The sequence below is a fragment of the Lepidochelys kempii genome, chromosome 7 (assembly GCF_965140265.1).
Source record: "Lepidochelys kempii isolate rLepKem1 chromosome 7, rLepKem1.hap2, whole genome shotgun sequence".
In the NCBI taxonomy this organism is placed as follows: Eukaryota; Metazoa; Chordata; order Testudines; family Cheloniidae; genus Lepidochelys; species Lepidochelys kempii.
In genome coordinates, this window is record NC_133262.1 from 1,961,433 (window position 1) to 1,983,836 (window position 22,404).

At 40.7% G+C, this 22,404-nt stretch overlaps 1 protein-coding gene across 9 annotated transcripts in view; it reads left to right on the forward strand.

Annotated features, from left to right (window-relative positions):
- PXK (PX domain containing serine/threonine kinase like) overlaps positions 1-22,404 on the forward strand; it is a 64,138-nt gene that overhangs the window by 33,654 nt on the left and 8,080 nt on the right. For 3 of the 9 annotated variants that reach the window (XR_012159742.1, XR_012159741.1, XM_073350904.1), the window contains exons 8-17: positions 169-273; positions 478-579; positions 2,121-2,282; positions 3,615-3,732; positions 4,202-4,280; positions 7,976-8,024; positions 9,060-9,137; positions 10,342-10,428; positions 11,126-11,195; positions 12,564-12,626. Coding sequence is in view for 7 of the 9 variants with exons in the window: in XM_073350904.1 (XP_073207005.1) it covers positions 169-273; positions 478-579; positions 2,121-2,282; positions 3,615-3,732; positions 4,202-4,280; positions 7,976-8,024; positions 9,060-9,137; positions 10,342-10,428; positions 11,126-11,195; positions 12,564-12,626 (913 nt within the window). In the remaining 2 variants the exon portion in view is untranslated. Of the gene's footprint in view, positions 1-168; positions 274-477; positions 580-2,120; positions 2,283-3,614; positions 3,733-4,201; positions 4,281-7,975; positions 8,025-9,059; positions 9,138-10,341; positions 10,429-11,125; positions 11,196-12,563; positions 12,627-19,288; positions 19,324-22,404 lie in introns of all 9 variants that reach the window. The other 6 variants (XM_073350898.1, XM_073350900.1, XM_073350902.1 and 3 more) reach the window with 5 other exon arrangements.

Sequence of the window (22,404 nt, forward strand, 5' to 3'; positions counted from 1 at the left end):
TGGTCCGTTAAACAGATGTGACTACAGACTCTGGTTTGTCATTTTGATAAACAAATCATTGAAATGCATGATATTGCTTCAGGACATATGTTCTCTGTTAAATGAATCTAGCATGAATTTACTGTAATCCACATTAAAATGTATGAATCTTCCTTCTTCTTTTGGCAGCATCCCTACATTTACAAAGTCACTTTTGCCACAGCCAATGAATCCTCAGCACTGGTAATTAGACCATTCAATGAGAAGGGAACACTAAAGGACCTGATCTATAAGGTACTGTAGATTGGCACCGATTTTTAGCAAAATGCTCTGCCATATTTTGTTACTCTATGATCTTTACAGCGTATGTTTATAATAGTAGAAAGTGCTTTTTATGTTTTACTGTTGAGTAAATCAAGTTTTTTCTTTGTAATTGCTTAGTGTGAACATGGCATTTTAGATGTTCATTAATAGCTGTGGACTTTTTTTTTTTTTAAGGCAAAACCCAAAGACCCATTCCTGAAGAAGTACTGCAATCCCAAAAAAATTCAAGGTCTTGAACTTCAGCAAATAAAAACATTTGGGAGACAAATACTAGAGGTAACTCCTTTTACTGTCTAACATGCATTTGTGACTAAAGGGATAATCTCCTCATAATTAACAGCTAAGATTATTATAATGGAAGGGAGTTAAGAATGTTGTATCCTTTTGCAGTTAGTTTATTTTGTACATTTGGCCACACTTTGTGTGTAATCAGTTCAGTATAGTCCCCTGCATAGTTAGGCCTCCATTCTGCAACTGGATCCTTGTGTGCAGACCCTTATGCTTGCATGGAGCCCTCATTGTGATGTAACTGGAGCTCTGCACAGGTGCCAGGGTCTGCCCATATGGATCCAATTGCTGCACTGGGGACTAAGTAACTACCTTTTTTTCCTTGCCGGAAAGACCCGTAAATATAGACAGGAGCAGAGATACCCTTATCAGTGCTTTTATGGTAACTTTTTTTTTAAAAAAATACGGCTCTAGTACTTAAAAGGGTGCTCCATCAGAAACTGGAATTTTTCCAAATTAGTAAATTTTAAAGAAAAAATTAAAGTTAACAGCGTCCTTTTAAATCTCTCTTACTTGCTGCAGTCTACATCACTAAATGTATTAGTCTTCCATATTGTAGACTTTTTTTGTTCAGTTTGACCCTTTTTCTTATTTTTAAGACACAGTAAATAAACCCCTTTTATCAGCCTCTTATTCTGCTCCAAGAACCTTTCAATATTGGTGCTGTTTACATGAAAATGACTTCCAGGTTTATTGTGAGTGTTTGATCAGTGTCAACTTTCAAGATCTCTTGATTAAGATCATATTATCTATGCTGATAAGATCATAGTACAATATCTCCTCTTCTGATGTTTTCCTTAGTCCAGTCTATTTTATCCCTTTAGCACTTGGTGGTGAGAAATCATGAATCTTGGCACCAGTGTTAACCAGAGCCAGAGATCCTTTTATCCAAAAGAACTTTCTCTGCTCTTGATCCTTGGTGTCCTGCCCCATCTATCCCACTGTTTCTGACATGATGCTTTGAAGCAGAGGCTTCCGGGAGTTTTCTGAAGCCCTTTTGGGAGCCCAGTAGAATTGTGGGAGAAGAGGTCAAACTCCCACAGTCTGCTGGGAAACTCCTGTGAATCCATGGGAGAAGAGCAATACAGGTGTGCATCTCACAGGATAGTTCCTTTATGGGGGAAGACAGGATGGTTCAGATTCCAGCTACTTATGTGCAATGTTAAAAGAAACCCAAATGCAGCAGATTCTGATTGAAGTGGCTAGAGGAAACAGTTGTTAGAGAGGAATGTGAGAACGTGAACCTCTAGAGCCTAATGGGTTGGGGAAACCACCAGGTGAGGTATAGGGTGAGAGTGATCATACATGTGGTGCCAGTCCAGTCTGTGAATGAAGAGCTGTAGAAGATGGCTTGACTCTGACAGTGTGGCTAAAAGGTGGGAGCTGAATGGGAAAAAATGAAAGACCCAGAGTCTGAGGAGCTTATTCATCCATTGTGCATTCTTTTAAGTACGCTTCAAATGTTGTCTGACAATCATCCAAACGGATGTCCTCGCAGTGACACTTTTTTTTTCTCTTTGATCTTTCAGGTATTAAAATTCTTGCATGAGAAAGGATTTCCTTATGGGCATCTACATTCCTCCAATGTGGTGTTGGACGGTGATACATGCAGGTTGCTGGATCTAGAGAATTCCTTGCTGGGACTCCCATCCTTTTATCGATCATATTTTTCACAATTTCGGAAAATTAATGTAAGTCACTTAAAATATAAAGTGACAAATAGATATTTCATATGTGAAAATTCATCATAGATGTGATAGTAAAACAATTTGTGCTTGACGATAAAATATTACAATAGTCCATCAACCATGAAAAGTGACCTTAATGCTGTTATAGAAAGTATGACTTCTGTAGGCATCTGCTCAAGTTAGACTATATCCCTGGAATGAAATAGAGAATGTTTTCTCTAAGATGAATGGGCTAGAGGCATTATGTAGACGTCTGGCTCTTCAAAACTCATAAATTGGGTGGGAGTTGGTGCAGATTTGCACATCGCAGGACTGTCTGCAGAGAAGCTAGACCTAACTTTCCCTCTGTTGGGAAATCTGCCCTGTTGTAGAACTTGCAAGCTTTTAACTGGTATGTTGCCTTGCTCTCAAGTACTCGTAATAAATTACGTAAGGTATCACATGGCACAGCTGATGACCTTGTTCAACAGTTGGACTGAGTTGCCAAATAAACTTTCAAAAGTTCATGGTTATATTAACTATCCGTGCCATCAAAACTTACTAAAGTCTTAGCCAATAAGTGCAGCCACATATGTGTGTCTGCTACTAAACCGAAATCTAAAAGCCAGTGAACATCCATCCTCCATTAACACTTAAGTCACTATGCTAAATTAAGCCAAATGCACTAAACTCTCTCTGGTATTTTGTACAAATAGTTCTTTCTTTGGATACTTTTCTTTTTATCTACTTGTGGCTGGTTAGAAATCTGTGGTGGTGTGGGTATGTGTACTATTCCTGTTAATACGTTCACATGTAGTATATTAAACCTCGGTGTTTACTGTTTGAATAATATTAGAAAAATGCGCTAGCTCAAGATTTCCTTTCAGTATTATGATTTTCAAAAGTCCTATATTTATTTTGTAGGAATAAGGGTTGTGTGAACAAAAAATAGTTAGGTCAATTATTAAGCTGTATTGTCACCTGCAACTGAAAATGCCAAATTGATCACTTGTGAAGGGGTTACTTTATTAGAGGAGCCATTTGGGCTGGGTGCAGTTTGTGTACATAGTAAGACTGCTCTTCCCCTCCAAATTTAGCATCTAAATAGAAAAGACAGGTAAAGCATGAGAGGATTGGGATTATGTTTATCAATGGGGAACTGAGGCACAGAGAGACAGGGACTTGCCCCAGGTCACACAGTTTGGTGGCAGAACTGGGAATTGAACCTTTATCTCCTGAGTCCCAGTCTTGTGTCCTAATCACAAGCCCATCCTTCTCTAATAGATCATTATAAATCTTGAAACTGAAATGTGCAAAATTGCTTGATTCGAGCAAGTTGGGCTTTTGTCTTCCTAGACTTTAGAAGGTGTTGATGTACATTGCTTTGGTCACTTACTGTATGAAATGACGTACGGGAGACCTCCAGATTCAATCCCAGTGGACGGCTTCCCTCCTGCTCCATCGGCATCAGTCGGTCAGTATACTATTGGGGAGGTATTAGCCTCTGTTTAAAGTAACTTCAGTTGTCTGCCTTTCTTTTAATCAAACTAAAAGGACATATTGGAATACACTAGAAACCTACTTAAAACTTCTTGTGGCTTTAGAAGATTTCTGAGGTTGGATAATTATTTGCTAAACTGACTACAATAGAAAATATACCATACCTGTACGTTTCTATATTGTGAGATTCGTTTTTCCCTGAAGAAATATATACGGCACAGATACACTGAGTTGCTTTGTCATTCTTTCTTTACTACACGGTTTCTGATCATCTAGTAAAAGTAATATTTACTGCTCTTGAACTGTCTTAGTTGAAAGGTTAGTTAGGGAGCATTACACAACAGTGCCTAATCTTTTGTCCCAAAACAAGGAAAGCAGTGTTAACAAACGTGTTCCTGCAGTATAAAAATCTGCCCATTCTTTCTTTTCCTTCCTGTTTAAAGTGGCAGTGTTGGAATCCATACTCTCCTGTGAAGCCATAAAGAATGGTATGCCAACTGTCTCCAAGATCTTACAGATGTCGTAAGTTCTCGTTGCCTTGTTTTTTGTAGACTTTGTAGTATTGTTAGCTTTTCTCATATTAATATAATTATCTCTGTGCTCTCATCATTCATAATAAAGGGTTTTTTGGGGGGAGGAATAATCTCTCCTCAATGAGAGCATTAATGGTCTAACTTTATTTGATGTACGTCACTTGTGAAATATGATTGATGTTCCTTAAACTATTCTGACCCTTGCTACGTTCTAGCATACAATACATTCACCCACTCGGGTGTTTGCATTTTAATGAAGGACTACTGATTAAAGTTGAAAACACCTGTAAAACACTGCTTATTTTATTTAAAAAAGAAAAAACTAGCATTTCAAAAAAACCCACTGGAAATGGTTACTTGTACCTAAGGGCTTGTCTATGTGGAGCAGTAATGCGGAGTACTGGGGTGAGATTTCTAAAGCACACTAATGTGCTGCGTGTTAATTGGTCCATGTAGATCCTGCTGATGTACACTAAATGTTCCCTAGTGCACTTTAACATAGTGCTGTTTAAAATAGTTCTATATTAAAGCATACAAGGGAACATTACAGGAGATAATTCATTACAGTATATATTACTGTAATGAGTAAATATATAACATTTGCATTCTATACATACTTATTTTAGGGTATACAGAGAGAGCCCTGAAAACCTCTGATTTTGGACCTCTATGTAAAACTCAAATTGCTAAAAACAAATCCTGAAAAATGGAAGTAATTAACACTGAAAAACATAAGCCCGATGTATAGAGCATGTTGCTGTGATTATTTAAATGGGCCCAGCCATCAGTTATGAACACATGCAAAAGTACATGGAGGGATGATAAGAAAACATCTAAGATGTTTGTGGGTTGCTGTTCCTTCTAGAAGTGATCCTTAATAGATTTGACTGGTAGTGAGCCTGCGATGTGATTAACAAAGTAGATTTTATTGCTTTGTTCCACATTCGTGTTCAAAATAGGGAGTGGGCAGAAGTGTAATGTTCTGTCCTTTACAATTGTCGACTAGTCCCACAGTGCGTAGCTTGCCACACATTTTGGGGTGTGCTGTGGAGTTCCATATTCTCTGGTGGGAAAGGGTCACTGCAGTCTTGTCTTTTGTCATCTGTCTTTTTTTATTTGAGGGGGAGAGAGGAAATGAACAGAAATCTGACAACAGGGAAATGGTATCGGTGTAAGAATTTATAAAGGTCATGAGTTAGAGAAGATAAATCCATGTCCAGTCTGACCTGATGTGTACATGCAGTACAATTTGGAATGTGTAGGTTCTGGGTTCATGTATATGCCAATACAATAAAAATAAACCTTTCTCTTCTTAAATAAAATACTGTTCTGTAGCAAGAGTCTGTTTAATTTTGGCAAGGGCACATAATTAAAAAGCAGGGGAGGGGAAAAAGAAATGCACAAGTGGGTTTTAAAGGGGCTTTGACAACTTTATCACACCTTTCTCTGAATTTTCTGCCTACTATGGTTCCTGAGTGTTTGGATCTGGGATAAAAAGAAAAGGAGTACTTGTGGCACCTTAGAGACTAACAAATTTATTTGAATTCAAATTTATTTAATCATCATGCATCCGATCACAAAAACTTACACTCAAATAAATTTGTTAGTCTCTAAGGTGCCACAAGTATGCCTTTTTCTTTTTGGGAATACAGACTAACACGGCTGCTACTCTGGATCTGGGATGTTGGATAAGTTCATCACTTGCGTAAACATGTGGTAATCTGCAATAGTGTCAAAATTCTAAACTATCGGTCATGGGGGATTTAACTCTGACATTACACTGGACAACCTTTCTAGTGTGTTCTCAAAGAAATAGAAAGTAGCTGGAAATGTTATATTTCTAGTTTCAGACTAACATTGCCCTCTAGTGTACTTCCCCTGTGCTCTGAGAACAGAGGGTTAATCATTTGCATTGTTGCTGCTGTCTAGTGGGATTGAGTGAAACATTTTTCCCTTGTTCAGTTACTTTAACTGGAGTGTTAAAATCCAGGTGGTTGTTCTGAATTTTATGGGTTAGTTATGGCTCGCCACTGATCGCATCCGACCAAAAGATTTATAGGTTCTTGTCCAATTCAGACTACAGGGTCCAAGAACTCCGAGCTCTATATCAGGAGAGGACTCTTGGGGTGCTTGGCAAAAAACTTATACTGAGGACAATACCAAATTGATAAATACTTTATTGAGATTAACAAAAGAATAATAAGTGCTATGAAACTTATGACTGCAAAATGGTAAAAGGATTCCAAAACTCCTGGTGGTAACATTCCTATTATAAGTACCTTAACCTAACTTACTCACACCCTTCCTTGAGGACCCGGTAATAGGGCGTGAAGGACTAGCCTTACTCCTGGCATGCCCGATAACACGATGGTCCCAATAGTTCGGAATGCTGAGTTGTTATACTATACTACACAAGCTGAGCTGATAGCGTGATGGAAGATAGAATGATAGGTAGCTAAAAGGATAGCCTACGGAATATAGGAGAACAAAGAAAAGAAGAAGCTCCCTAAGATATCCTTACATGGTATTTTATAGGATCTTGATGCTATATAATTCAGGCCCAACCTACTATACCCAAATCTTGTTTCTGTACCCTAAGAAAGGTATGGGTCCCCTTATCCTATATCTTAGCAGATTATGACACTTACTCTCTACGTATTAAGGATTGTCTCACTCCAAAAACTGCCCACCTAGGCTCTCTTGGCGACTTCCAGGTTTTTGGTTACCAACCGGTTGCAGACGGTGGAAAAATCTATTCGGGGTTGTGTATAGTTCCTCCCCTTAGGTTCCCCAAAGTTCAGGGACCATTTCTATCTGTGCCAAAGGTTGCCATCTTTTATGCTGACTTACTCTTAACTGATCATACTTTTAGCTATTGGCTTCTTGCATTTCAGCAAAACTTATTCTATTATTGTATAATTATTAGGAAACACCTATCATATACCTCAACACATCCTAATTTCATAGGAATTAATACTGATAAAATATAAGAATGATATATGAAATGGATTAATTCAGAAAGAGAAGCATATTTGTTACAGCTGGCTGGATTAGTAGGATATAATTAGCAAAATAATCTTATGGACTACAAGGTAAATGGAAATGTGAAGCTTTACTCTGATATTTTCCATGCTCTTTAGTGTTTTGAATAATAACATATAATGACTGTGCAAAGAGAGCTTCTTGTCAGAAAGAGGAGTGATCTTTTAGATGCAATGTACAAACCCCCCACCAAATACCTGACCCCTGTAGTCGTTATGGCATTTTAAGCAAAGGGAGAGTTGGCTTTGGGAGATTCTATTCTGCCTAACTAAAATTACCGTGTTTCAACTATCAAAGTGTTTCTCTTGGTCTCCTCCTAAAGCTGTTAGCTAGTCTTGCTATGTTCCACATCGGAGGTGGCTACGTGTCAGGGAGGATTGCTATTTGTATGTTATGACCCTTCTGGATGACAAGCACCATATAAATGCCAGTGCAAAGACCTGAAGAAGAGCTCTGTGTGAGCACGGAAGCTTCTCTCTCACTTGCAGAAGTTGGTCCAATAAAAGATATTACCTCACCCACTTTGTCTTAGTGCAACGAATAAGCAGCAGTGGAGGGAGTGGTGGTAATGCTGCATTCTCTTCTTGATCCTGTCTGTCTCTTGGAAATAACACACCAGCTTGAACTTTTCTTTCCTTTCAGATTATTCAGTGATATTCTCCTAACGAATTCCGAGAAACCACAGTTTAAGGTAAAAGTGAACGACGCTGGCGTATCCTGAATTGCTGCTGACTGCGTGGTTATGTGGCTGGCTTTGGGCCTTGGTGCTATCCATCCGAAATGTGGGGTTGGGTGTGTGACAGGTGGGGAAGAAGACACTTGGCTGTGTTCAAGGCTGCCAAGACACCAGTGCTGCTGTTTCTTTCAGCAGCACTTCACAAGGGAGCTTGTTCGTTGGATACCTTCATTGACATGTTCCTGGGAGCACTTGTGTTTTTTTTTTTTTTACTCATTAGATTTTTCTTAAGGACGATGGCAGTTGCTGTTCCTTACTAGGAACACTGACACAAACGTAAAGCAAACGCAGGGTTTAGGGATGGTGGGGGAGACTACTCAGCACTGAATTCTGCAGATGCTTCAAACTGTCCCTCAGAAAAGAAGTTACTTGTACATAGTGGACAAGAGAAGTAAACTGCAAGATTTTCTTTGGTGGTTCTTGGTTATAAGATGAACAAATGTGAACTTCATAAAGTTCTGTAGGAGATTCAGGACAAACAATCTCTTCAAAGCACGAGTAACATAATATAGCTCTTATGCCATGTCTTTTTACCAACTACTTGCCACGTGTGTTTCAACAGCAATGGCGAGAACAGACTCCTGCAGCATTGCATAGGAGAGCAATCTCCTTGGCACTGATTTGGAACCTTCCCATAAGAAATCAACAGAACCACTCTAAACCATCAGTTAGTCCACAGTCCGATCTGAAGCACCTTATATCTGAACAGCTGCTAGATTTTAACATTGGCTTTAACTCCTCCATCATACACCATATTCTTTTCCTGTTGTTGAGGTTTGCAGCCAGGTTTGTAGGGAGCAGTGGTTGCAGAAATCCCATGTGGTCTAGGTGGATACACAGTTATCTTCATTAAACAATCAGTGTTAAAACCTGGGGCCTTATCATAGATCAAAAAATACCTCAGATTAAAAGTGGATGTTTGGCAGTGAAGCTGTGTGTTAATTCTGCTTGGCACATCCCATACCATGATTCTTCCCTTTCCTTTACCAGATTCCCACTAAGTTAAAAGAGGCATTGAAAACTGCCAAGGAGTGCATAGAAAAGAGACTAACTGAAGAACAGAAATTGGTAATATTTGCATTTCTTTATGGTTTTCCCACAGACATTCTTTTCCCTTTATCTTTTAAACCAAAGATTATATGACAAATGGTGAAATGTTAAAGATTTTCATCAGTAGGTTTAATAAATCTTACTGAGGTGAAATGTGCCTGTGAGACTATTGCAGTAGATGTAAGAAACCATTTTAGAACAGATTCTTTTTAAACTGAATTATATTTGGGTGTCTTAAAGGTACGCTGTACAATGTAAGATAGAACATGAGAGTATTTAAAATATAAAACAAAAACTTGTTTGTTTTTCTAGTTAACTTTATCATATTTAAAAACTATATAAGCCAAAATGGCTAATTGACAGCATGAAGCCAAACTTCCTGGCTTCTGACACTTTGGCATGATAGAGACACACATGATAGATTTTTGTGCACTGTATTGGCTTTTGCACGTGCAGATAAATACATGGAAAAACTGGTTGACAATTTGGAAATCTGGCGATTATATTTTCTTATTAGCTTACGTTTAAAAATTAAAGTGCAATTGGTGCCCTTAATCGACTGTATTCCTTTGGATCCTTGAATATTAATTTAGTAGTCTTCAAAGGGCTGTTGAAATGTATGATTAGTTTGAGTCAGGAAGTCCAGATCTAAAGTTTCTGAAGTTTGGGGTGTCTGAATCAGGGTTCCGCCCCAGTGTGTTATAGGGAAGGAAACCAGATGTAAAACTTAGGATTGGAACCAAGCTTCCCAAATTTTGGGAATGTTTTTGTCTTAGGTTTTGTTACAGGCCCATTTCTAGCTGAGGAGGAGATCAGTATGAGATGTATGATCTCTGAATGCTTTTTAGAGGAAGACTGTCCAGTCCATGTGGTGGACAATAATGTTGTTGGAACACAGTTGTTTTTGCAGCACATTTGATGCTCCCTAGTAAAGGAGCCATGGCCTGATTGTGCAGCTGTTGTATGCATGGATCTGCCATTGTCTTTAGTGGAATTTCCACAGTGAGTGGCTCCCAAAATGTTCCCTAAACGTTTATAAATCTAACTTTATTTTAACTCTGGTCTTTGGGCCCCAAACCAGTAGCAAAGATCTAAATATTTTTTAAAAATTCAAAGCCACTTGAGTATTTTCTCCAGCGTTTCCCCTTCTCTGAGGTTGCCAGATAAGTTTTGTACATTTCATGTGGGCTGTTTTGGTCTCTGTCTCTCTCATATTCTAAAGATTCACCAGCATAGAAGACTGACAAGAGCTCAGTCTCACCATGGCTCTGAGGAAGAGAAAAAGAAAAGAAAAATCTTGGCACGAAAGGTAAATGGGATTGTTTAACACGAGTTTCTGGCATGTAGAGAAGTATGTACATTCCTAGTGTAGTATGTGCTGAGGAAATGAGAGCATAATAGGGGTATGCTCTCACCCCCATGACCTGCAGGAACACTTCTGAAAGAGAGAGAGAACATCTGTTTTGATTGTTTTCACGTATGCAGACAGGCGATGTGCTGTGCAGCAATGTTTAAATGCTGACTGCTAGTTGGTTTGCAGTAACTTTAAATGAGCTAAATAAGAAAAAACGATGAGTGGCTATATGAATGCCTAAAGTGCATAGAACGGCCTGCTGGCTTCGCACATTCTGCTGGGGGATGGGAAAGCTATCTCCTGCATCTGCAGCGCATTTCCTGCATCTCTGGCTCTCTCTTTTTTTGAGGACCAGTTCCTGGCCCTTGTTTTGGTTGGCAGTAGGGCCATATTGCTGCCCAAAGTGGGCAGCTGGGGATATTCCCCAGCAATGGGTGATTCCCTAGCTGCTGCAGAGTTGGCCAATAGGACTGCGACAGCAGGAGTACGCTCTGGGGAAGAGTGGATAAAGCACTGGTGATCCCTGCATGCTATAATAACCCCTTGGGGGCTGATGCAAATCCTCATGTGTCAAAGGCATCTTGGTAAGGGCCGCAGTGAAATAATGGGAAATGCTGTTTATTCCTGTCTTCTCTCTCCTTGATTCTTAAAGAAGTCAAAGCTCTCTGCCTTCGAAAGCGGGGAAGAACGCTCGGCAAAATACAGCAATTCAAACAATTCAGGTAACTAACAGGGTCCTTTCAACAGGTTTACAGCGCGCTCTCTCTTTTGGATTTAAAAAAAAAAAAATTACATGCTCGTTAGAAAACCTAAAATCACTTTGAATTTTCTACTGTATACTAACAGACTATTACAAGCTGATCCTAGTATTGGTTTCAGAGTAGCAGCTGTGTTAGTCTGTATCTGCAAAAAAACCAGGAGGACTTGTGGCACCTTAGAGACTAACAAATTTATTAGAGCATCAGCTTTCATGGGCTACAGCCCACTTCACTGGACACATTGAATGGAACATATAGTAAGAAGATATGTATATACATACAGAGAAGGTGGAATTTGCCATACAAACTGTAAGAGGTTAATTAATTAAGATGCACTATAATCAGCAAGAGGAAAAAAAACTTTTGTAGTGATAATCAAGATGGCCCATTTAGACAGTTGACAAGAAGTTAAATGCTGACCGCTAGTTGATTTGCAGTAACTTTAAATGAGATAAATAAGAAAAACCGATGAGTGGCTATATGAATGCCTAAAGTACATAGAACAGTTATTGGTTATTTCATCATGGTCAAACTGTGGGTTTAAAAACTTTGTCACTGGTAGTTATAGTTTCATTAATAGGTGAAAACCTCTCAGTGCTCTGAGCGTTGGATGGAAGGTGTGGGGTTGCTTACAATAGCATTGATCAGTCAATCCACTGGATACTTCGTCCTTCACATGGAAACACTCTTGACATTTATATTTCTTGATAAGAAGTTACTAAAATGAATCAATGAGCTACAGAGAAAAAAGTTTCTGTGTCCAGTCCTGAAGAGGGCTCTGTGTGGTAAACTGTCACCTGCTGAACTGTCCAGTAGTGCAGCCAGTTTCTGTTAACTAAAATGACTTGCAAGGGGAACTTTACATCTTAAAGGGTGTAACTATTCCAGAAAGCAATTCATTGTGAAATACAGTCAGCTACCAAAGTAACTGGTGAAGCTATAGCAACTGACTAAAAAACTCTCTCCTAGAAGAAGAGATGGGGTCAGAGTCTGCAGGCAGTGGGTGGCATGCACCTAAAGGAGAGCAAAATTTAGGCTCTGAAATCCAACAGCATTTAGTCTAAACAGCCTGCCTGCTATTGAAAAGAAGTGTTCCCCATTGGGGAATTCTGAGTGTGTGTTGAGATGTTTGTCAAGCCTGGTCTGTTCATCCATGCTGTGCAGATCGTCAGTTGAGACAGGTTCTGATTCTGTACCCATTCAAGTCCATGGGAATTAAGCCATTGACTTCAGTGGAAGTAGTCAGTAAAATCAGACTGTTTCCGAAGGCCCATGTTACTGTGTTGAATCCTGAAATCACAGCTATAGTTACTGGGTTTTTATTTTGTTTAGCAGGCTCTGGGGCCAGTTCCCCTCTGACATCTCCATCGTCCCCTACTCCATCCTCTACAGCAGGTAAGCGAAAGAGCCATTGCAGTGTTGGTCTGTCTTCTGTTGAGTTTTTCTAGGGCGGGAGATGATCTATTGTATCCTTAGGGGTGATAGAGTTTTAGGGACAAGGACTGGCCATAAAAATGTACAGATGACATTTATTTACCTTCTAGTGACAAAAGTTCAGACAGTTGGAGTCTTCTGAGCATCCTAGATAGCCTTGTAACATACAAAGCCTTCTTGTTTAACAAATTTCTCTGTAATACTCCTGTAGATAATCTGTCTACACAATACAAATGCTTGTGTCTAAATCTGCACTACCCTAATCCTACCTTGATTGGTACTTTCCAGACATTCTCTGGACCTTGCGTTATTTCACAAACGTGCTTTGCTTTCTGGTGATCCAGTCTGCGGGCTCTGGAGTGCTCTGTTTTGTGATTCAGCCGCTTTGTATCATCTTTGTACTCCCCGAGTGTTAGCTGCAGATCCAAGTATTAACCCACAATACATCACTGACATTTGAAATGTAAGTGTAAGGCTCACTGAGGAGCAGCATTATTAGAGGGTGCTAATACGATCCGTTTTCAGAAGGAAACATCGATACCGACTACCTGTGCAGTAGTGACTAGCTCACCTGATTTCTGGTCCAAGGAACCTGCTGCATTGAACGGCGTTAGCTCCTACATCTAGGCTACATTAATTGGTTAGGGAAGTGTGTGTGGTTGGTTGGTTGGTTCGTTCTAACTGACCTTCTAAAAGACACTGTAGTCCACAAACTTCAGTAAAGAGGTTTTTTCCCTGTCAAGTTCAGAATATGTTGAGAATTATTAACTATGTCCTCTCTAAGAAGGACTCGGTCTTCCAGGTCCACTGGATTTAGGATACTGGGATGCCACTGTATGCTCTGTATTGAAGTAAATGTTGTTATCCTCCAGGTGTGCCAACTTTTATTTTATGTTTTGGTTGGGGTTTTTCCCTCCAAGATTTGAATGCATTTTTTAAAAAAAAAAAAGAGGAATTAGGTGAAAATGCAAGGAACAGTTCTACCTTTCCCAAATGGATAGATGTTTAGAAAATAGTTATCTTTGTTTTGTGAAATGAAGTTAGGTTTTTGTTTACTTAGATTCATGTCTTGACATTGATGTGGATTTAAACTGAAATATGCTTTGTCAGTTTCAGCATGTGTGTTTGGCTTCTGTGTCATCTCCAGTGTGAACACCCTATCATATGTCACTCATCCTTCTGACATTGTGCTCTTGGCTGCTTGATCTAGTCCATAACATATTTGATTCTATGCAAATTGTCCCTGCATTTGTGTTAATCAAAAAGTGCTGTGGCATGCAAATTGTGTTGATACATCAGATTTGTTTCAGGCATTCTTAGTACTGCCACCATTTAAGAATGTATTTTTTGTAAACTGAATACATACAGGATGGTATAAAAAGACCATCTAATTTTGCATTAATTGGAGTGGTTAAATATAATTTTAGCACTTCAAATATTAGCTATAAAGAAAGTTAGGGGGGCTTGGGTCTCTGATTTTCACCAGGAATATGCCTTTTCCACTTCTGTGTGCAACCAAACCATTAAATGACCTAATGGGGGGGAAAAACCTGACACAACTGAAGAACATTGTTAAGAAAGAAGATACATATTAGAGGCCTTATTCCTTCACCCGCTGACTTTCCTGGTCCTTCTCGCATGAACAGAGAGCAACAATACCCAAAGTCCGAAGGTGCAAACAATTCGATGTTTATTGGGGTGAACTTCCAGCAAGCATGATTCCAGTTTCCTTCCTCAGTGTCCCCTTCCCAGGTCTGACACCACAGAGCCTTGCCTGTGTCCCTGTTCCCGTTCCCATTCCCCCCCGTTAGCAAAACATGATTCCAATCCCCCCCCACCCTCCCTCTACTTCCTGATTTGACTGCAGACTATACAGTAAAACTTGAGTTCTGCTTAGCTATCCCTTAACCAATCATTTTACTGAGATGTAACTAACCAATCCTAACATATTGTAACATGATTATCTAACCAATTATATCCCACCACCTTAATTGGTTTACACCATGGGCGGGCAAACTTTTTGGCCTGAGGGCCGCATCGGGTTTCTGAAATTGTATGGAGGGCCGGTTAGGGGAGTCTGTGCCTCCCCAAACAGCCAGGCATGGCCTGGGCCCCTTCCCCCAGACCCCCGTCCCCTAACTGCCCCCCCCACCCCGGGACCCCTGCTTCCATTCAACCCCTCTTTTCTCTGCCCTCTGACTGCCCCAACCCCTATCCATGCCCCTGAACTCCCCTGCCCTCTATCCAACACCCCCCCCCCCCTCCCGTTCCCTTACCGCGCAGCTTGGAGCACTGGTGGCTGGCAGCGTGGCTGCACCAGGACAGGCCGCAGCACAGAGCACCGGGTTCAGGCCGGGCTCTGCAGCCCCGCTGCCCAGAGCATTGTGCCGTGCGGTGGTGTGGCTGAGGGGGAGGGGGGCCAGCCTCCCGGGCCAGGAGCTCAGGGGCCGGGTAGGACAGTCCCGTTTGCCCACATCTGGTTTACAACCAACAAAATTAATTATACAGCAAACAGAAACAATTAGAGAACCAGACAGATTAACAATAGAAAAGTGGGGGCCATAAAGATAAAACATACAGAAATGAGGGTTTTCACAACCACAACTATTGAGAAGTGATTTCTTACCAGACAGGATGCTATCAAACTAAGTTTCCTTTTACATCTTCTAGGCTCTTCCCTTTCTCTGGAGGTGATGGGAATACAATCCTGTCCTGATAATGATGCCTAACAGCCCCATAGCACCTTCTTTCAATGTGACTAGTTTGGAATGTGAGTCTGTGACCGGTGGCTTCCCAGCTTATGGCTGCCTCTGCTGCTTAGCCAAAGGCCTTCACTTAAGAACAAGGCGTTAGACTGTCACAGTGAGAGAAGGCCTATAAACAGGCAGACTGATTTTGATCCTTGTTTTGTACCTCTATAACTAGCTAAGTGATAAGAATACACCTAAATTCTTAGAGTATAGGCCTTTACAGACAGGCCTGAATATCTGTGTCTTAACAATACAGGCTACAGAAGCAGCGTTCTGTATTCCCCATTCCCTGATTCTCGACTAAGGACAAAAGTTTCATGGGGGAACTAATTGGTGAGGTGACTGGCAGAGGTGTCAAGCTTTTCTCCTCTAGATTTCTGGTCTGGATTCTGTTCGAGTCAGTGCAGTTGTGTGATAATGTGGCATGCTGTGATGATGGGATATGCCGAGAGGAAGGGAATGGGAATGAGAGGGGAAGTGTGTCAAACGTGAACCCCTGTCCCCAACAGGCCCCTTGCCAGCCAAGCAAAAGTACCGTCTGTGCACATGTGGAGCTGGGAAGGGAGAGCAGAGGGAGCTGGATCCCAAGGTGTCCGACCTGAGTGTGGGCCTGATCCAAAGCCATTAAAATCAATGGGAGTCTTTCCACTGACTTCAGTGTGTTTTGGATCAGGCCTTGAGAGGGAACGAGAGGAGTACAGGAAACCAACGCTCCGCAAAACCTTTCAGAATACTGTCCTCCTTTCAAAGCTTTCCTGGGACTCCGGCAGTTCTTTAAGGGACCCTTACGTAAGGCATTTATTAGAGCCCTGCTTGTTATGCAAGGTCTAGTGAATTAAGAGCTGTACTATGTGCACAATTTAGGTTTCTTTTTAGCATCTACATTTTATATTTCGTATCACAGAAGTACAATTCCACACATATGGAGGAGACCATTAATTTTATTTATTGTAAATAAGGAGCGTTTTGTTGCACATCTTTGCGAAAGCTGCCTAAAACGTTCCAAAAACAAACCCACACTGCAGCTGACGGTCCCATCGCCTTGCCATGGCTATAGCTGTGGTTGAACTTGGATTCCCTCATGGGCAAAATACAGGGATCCGTCCTCGAGAGTATTTTCAGCAGACTAAACTGCTCATTTAGAGAGTTTACTGGTGAATGAGAACATTGTATAATGGTGCCTATAGTCTTAGTTGCTTTCAGAGTTGGGTCACACAGCACATAAGTTAGTCTCCTTCCATTTAACAGTGTTGCCTTCAAGAGCTGCGAGACCTGCAGAACCTTTAAAATGTCACGAAGCCCAATTTCTTTGCCTCTTCATTGATTAACTTTGTGGAGGAAAACAATGATCTGGGTGAGCACTAGGATTAAGAGTCTAAATAGCTAACTCTCTTTAGACATCTCCACATGCTGTGGCTGAAGTGCTGCACTGAACCTTTTGGGGGTAGAAGTTGGTAAGTGACGTTCAACGCTGTGCTTGGGGCGTTAGCCACGTCACCGCACTACATAAGAGGAAGTAAGGGTAGATTGCCTTCTGTGGTGCCTTCCCATTAGCAATTAGAAAGTGTAGCACTTAGCAGCTAGTGGAATAGAAACCTACTTGTTTTTAAAATGGCCTAATCTAAGTGGCGTGAAGGACCTTGCAGAGGTGCCTAATGTGCAGCCTCTTAACTAGAGGGATTTGAATAACTTTCAATGTATTGCTTACTGAGGGGCCTGATTCTGCAAAGAGCCATATGCCTTCATCTCCCTTCACTTCATTCAGGGTTAAGGCAAATCAGTGCCCAAATATGGAAGTTCAGGCTGGTTTCTGTTTCCTAGTTTTAATATTGCCAGTGCTAAAGCTGCTAGCAAACAATAATGAGTAATGCAAACAAATATCCATGAATATTCCTCTGAATTTCTCAGTGATTTCACTTTGGCTATGTTCATGACCCTTTAGTGTTTGCTTTCCAACACTTCTAGTGCAGAAAGTGAATTTCAAAGACTCATATGTGAGTTTTCACAGAGAAATTTGGACCCACAAATGTGTTTCAGTAGTGCTTGTGTGCATATCCACTCATGGAGCAGAAACCATACTATGTGACTTTAATAAATTACAACAAAGCAAGAAAACTCAAATGTCACATTTGCAATCTGTTCATAGAGCAAAAAGTTCCAAAAGATGAATCAATTAAATCCAAATAACATGTACAGAAATCATGGCTGGTTAACAGACATGCTGCTAAGAGAAGGAGGCTAAACTTGTTGCAAATTATTCTCTCAGCTTTACTACCAAATCTTTTTGAGATATCTTACTTGGGTGGTGGCAAATGCTGATTCTAATACAGGTTCCTGTGGCTCTGAGCTTTTGGCTAGAGTGATTGTCACTTCCCCTTGCATGTTCAGTTTTTTTTCCGACTGCATTAATTCTGCTCTCACTTAAAAATCCATTCATTTTTTGTGGTCAGAAGTTGTACGTAAAGTAGATGGGATGGAGGATGCTGTAAAAGGGAAAGTATAACTCACTCTTCATTGCATGCCTCCTGACCCCAGGAAGCATTAATAAATGAGCAAGCTTCTCTAGGCAGGAAGGTAGGGGCTGAAAGAGGACATCTCTGGTCAATTCCATTTCCCTTACTAATGTGAGTGACCCCAATTGCCTTATGGGTGTTCCTTGTTCCTTAGAAACAAAGAATGTCGGCCACACATACAGGATGGGGGACTCTATCTGGGGAAGCAGTGACTCCGAAAAGGATTTGGGGTCCTTGTGCATAATCAGCTGAACATGAGCTTCCAATGTGACACTGTGGCTAAAAGAGCTAATGTGATCCTGGGATGCATAAACAGGAATCTCAAGCAGGAATAGAAATGTTATTTTATACCTGTATTTGGCAGTGGTGCGACTGCTGCTGGAATACTGTGTCCAGCTCTGATGGCCACCATTCAAGAAGGATGTTGAGAAATTGGAGAGGGCTCAGAGAAGAGCCGTGAGACTGATTAAAAGATTAGAAAACTTGCCTTATAGTGCGAGACTCAAGGAGCTCAATCTATTTAGTTTAACAAAGAGAAGGTTAAGGGGTGACGTGATCAGTCTATATACCTACATGGGGAACAAATACATTTTATAATGGGCTATTCAATCTAGCAGTGTTAAGCAGCACATCAGAGTTGATCATCATAATGGTCCCTTCTGGCCTTAGAATCTATCAATCTTGAAAGTGGAGTTGACTCCAGGAGCAGGATTTGGACTTGACTATGGGTGTTTTTTCTTTGGCTTTAAATCCTTCAAGGAGAAAGATGCCCTGCTGACGGTCATGGTGTGCTGGTGTTCTGCCTTTTACATCACCATGAGCCAACTTCACTGCCTTAATTATTCTTCCTTTTTTGAGTGTACAGATCAGATACATAATCTAAATGTTTCAGGGTAGAAAGAAATTATTGGAATGTTACATACAAAATGAATGGATTTTATTTCCTATGGCTGCTTCTCATACAGCTTTATTATTGAATCACTCTAAGTAAGATGTACTTTAGTGTAACTAAAAGTGCTTTTGAGACCCCCCCGAGTTTGACATTTGGCATTTTTCGATGGGTGGATGTGTGTCTGTGTGAGATTATAAACATCATGTTTCATCAGTCGATAAAGATTTTAGTACAGAAAGTGTACTTCATTACATTACGTGCACAATTATTTGGCTTTTTTAATATAAAGGGCATTTTAAAACAGTTCAAAATCAATACGTTCTAATTCATAGAGAAATGTATGAGCATAACCATTGGGTAACCTAACTAACTGCACAGCTAACAGTGTGACTGAATGACACTAGAACCAGAATAATGACTTGTATCCTCTCTCTCTGTCTCTGTCTCTCTTTCTGCTGTCTTCAATAGAGCTTACATCATTTTGAACATGAATTATCGGTAACGTAAGCTAATGCTGATTTCTCTCTTTAAAGATGTTCTGTTTCTGTATGGGAAAGCTGAACACAGACCTTCTCATGGCATAAAAAAGGAACAAAGAAGAAGTAGATCATAAGCTACTTCATTAATTATTTTAATTAAATATAGCATCTTTAAAAACTATCGCTACAATGATTTTGTTTGCATCCCATTCTCTTAGCAACCTTTAAACATGTAATTTTCACAATTGCTGTTGCTTTAAATGCATTACTGAGGTTTTTTTTGTTTCAAGTCAGGCTTCAGCTTTACAGTATCTGATAAACTTTCAATTTCTTGTAACAAACTCTTAACAAAAATGGCACCGTAAAAACCCTTGATAGGTATTGGGAGTGTTCATTCATAAAATCCTAGGGATAAACAAATGATTCATTGGCCCTGAGCAGCGTCCTCCAACATATCTGTAGGGAAGGCCTCCTGCTCACCAAGCTCTTGCATCAAGTCACTTTCTCCCTGTAAATATTGTAAAGTATTTTCCTGCTGGACAGTAGCTGCAACTGCACCAAAGTATATTTAGGTGCGTGAGGGTCTGTCTACACTGCAGTTAAACACCCATGGCTGGCCGATGTCAACTGACTCATGCTTGTGGGGCTGTAACACTTGCCATGTAGATGTTTGGGCTTGGGCTGGAGCCCAGGCTCTGGGACTCCACAATCAGGGGGGAAGGTCCCAGAGCCCGGGGTCCAGCCCCAAACATCTGCACAGCAATTTTACAGCCCTGCGAGCCTGAGTGATCAGACAAGGGTGTTTTAATTGCAGTGTAGACCTGCTCTAAGGGTAAGTTTACACTGCAGTGTAAGCCGAGCGTTAGTAGAACTCGAATTAGCAGACCCTGGTTTGTTAACCTAGGGTTTGAGTGTCTACCCTCAATTATAACCGCAGGTTAGGAATCATTGAACCTCGGATCCCAACCTGGGGCTCCAGCGTCTACACAGCATTGTGTGGGCCCGAGTCCAACCACCCATATCCCAGACTTCTTGGCACCCTCTCCAGAATCCGGCCACTCCCACCCTTGTTTGTGGTGCAGTGTGGGGAAAACTGACTGTCCATCAAACTTGACTGAGCAGAGGATAAAGAAAGTTGGCCCATGGGATTGTGGCCTCCCAGAGCATGAGCCCAATGGGGCTGCATTTACACTGCAATGCAATACAGCTTGGACCCTCCACCAAGTTCTGTGCCGTTTGTATATAAATGGAAGGGTATTAGGCCTGACCTGGCATTCAAACCTTGGACTTACACTGCAGTGCAGACGTGCCCACAGGGTCTCCAGTCACCGATTGACTCCGTCGCAGGGAGGAAGGACAGAGAGATGACTTGTTGCCTGACACTTTTATAAGATGTGCTGATTGAAATGAAATAACTGTTACATTTTATAAACTAGAGGCCAGGTCCTGCAAACCATTAGACACCGGTCAGTAGAGACACTCATGTAAGTGTATGACGGAATGGGCCCCAATGGAACAAATATGATGTTTGTAGGTGGTTCTCCCGCCTGACTTAGACACGGTTTCAATAGCTACATCTGTGTTAAGGCTAAATTCAGATTTAAATTGTCAGATCAACTAAAGTGCCTCCGTAATAGAGAAAAGCTGAGTTTCCCCTTACTGCACATTGGTGCTGGCAGTTCTGTTTCCAGTTCAGTCGTTACATAGTATGTAGCTCTAAGGGCTTTCTAAAAAAGTACAAAAAGTAAACTGATCTCCCCCTCCAAAACACTAACCAGTCTAGAAACTAGGTAACATTAGTGCCCTGGACTGATTTTATAAATAGTGATCCACCATTAGATGTATGATGACTTTTCTACCTCTGTTCTCATCAAGTTTACACCTTTTTTTCCTTCTATGTTACTATTATCATTGTCCCTTTACAGAAGTCCAGCCTTTGTTGTTCATATTCAGTTTTGGACAACTCATCTTTTTAGCCTCTTTAGTCTGTTATCTTCTCTGTTCTTTGTCTATTGTGTTCTGAGTCTTTCTCTGTCCTATCCTATCAGTTTCTCTGTTTTGTCTCTTTGCAATCTCGTTCCTTACTCAGATGCTCTTGACTCTTTTGTGGCATATCATATTAATGGCTAATTCATTTGATCACAAGTTAAACAATAAGGATGTGGGATGACTTCACCTACCCTTTTGTTCTACTCTGACCACTTCAACCTTAATGCTTACCATCCTGCCTCAGCCTTTGCTGTGGATCACCATTTGTTCTTCCTTCTGCCATGAATTTTAAGTATCACTCTTCATAATATTGCCCCACACTCTGCTGATCATAAGTGAGCACATTAGTTAGTGAGACTCTAATGGTGGGGATAACTTTCCAATAAATGTTATTAATAAACTTAGATTTTCAGGTCCAGTTATCTGTGCTGGTATAAGGACAAATCAGATAGGCCAGTGAATTACAGTGATGAATTTGGGCCATCTCTGATTTTCAAATATGTATTAACTTTGCTTCCAGCTCAATTACCAAAGAGAGGGATGGATTTAAAACAAAATCTCTGCAACAGAGAGGTGGTCCCACTTTGCCCAGTGTGGGAGTCCTTCTTTGAACACTGGCATTTCTACTGGAGAGGAGGAGAGTAAAACAAAGACTTGAAACAGCCACATATTTCGATAGGAACAGGCTGTTGTTTTCCCATCAGAGGATTGTCTCCCCCTTCCCCGCCTTGCAGGAGGTGCTGGCTTGTGAGGAAGGGACACTCTTGTCCAAGTGTCCGAAGTACAATAACCATAGGAATGCAGTGAAGTCACTGGCCAAATAAAATGCTTTTTGTATAAACATTCTCCTTTTTGAGGTAGATTTTTCCACATAGGAACAATCTTTAAAACTGACACAAATTGAAAATGTTTCAAACTAAGGTCCTTTCCTTCTAGAACTCAGCTTGTTTTATTACAGCACTTATTTTTTCACCACCACTTACTAGTGTGAGACTAAGCAGCAACAAGGAAGACTGGAACAAGTTGAGAAGGAAGTGATTGCTTCAGCTGCTTTCCTTGTGGCTGAGCATTGAATAACTTTTGAATGTCGTTCTGTGTGACTTAATTTCTTACGTA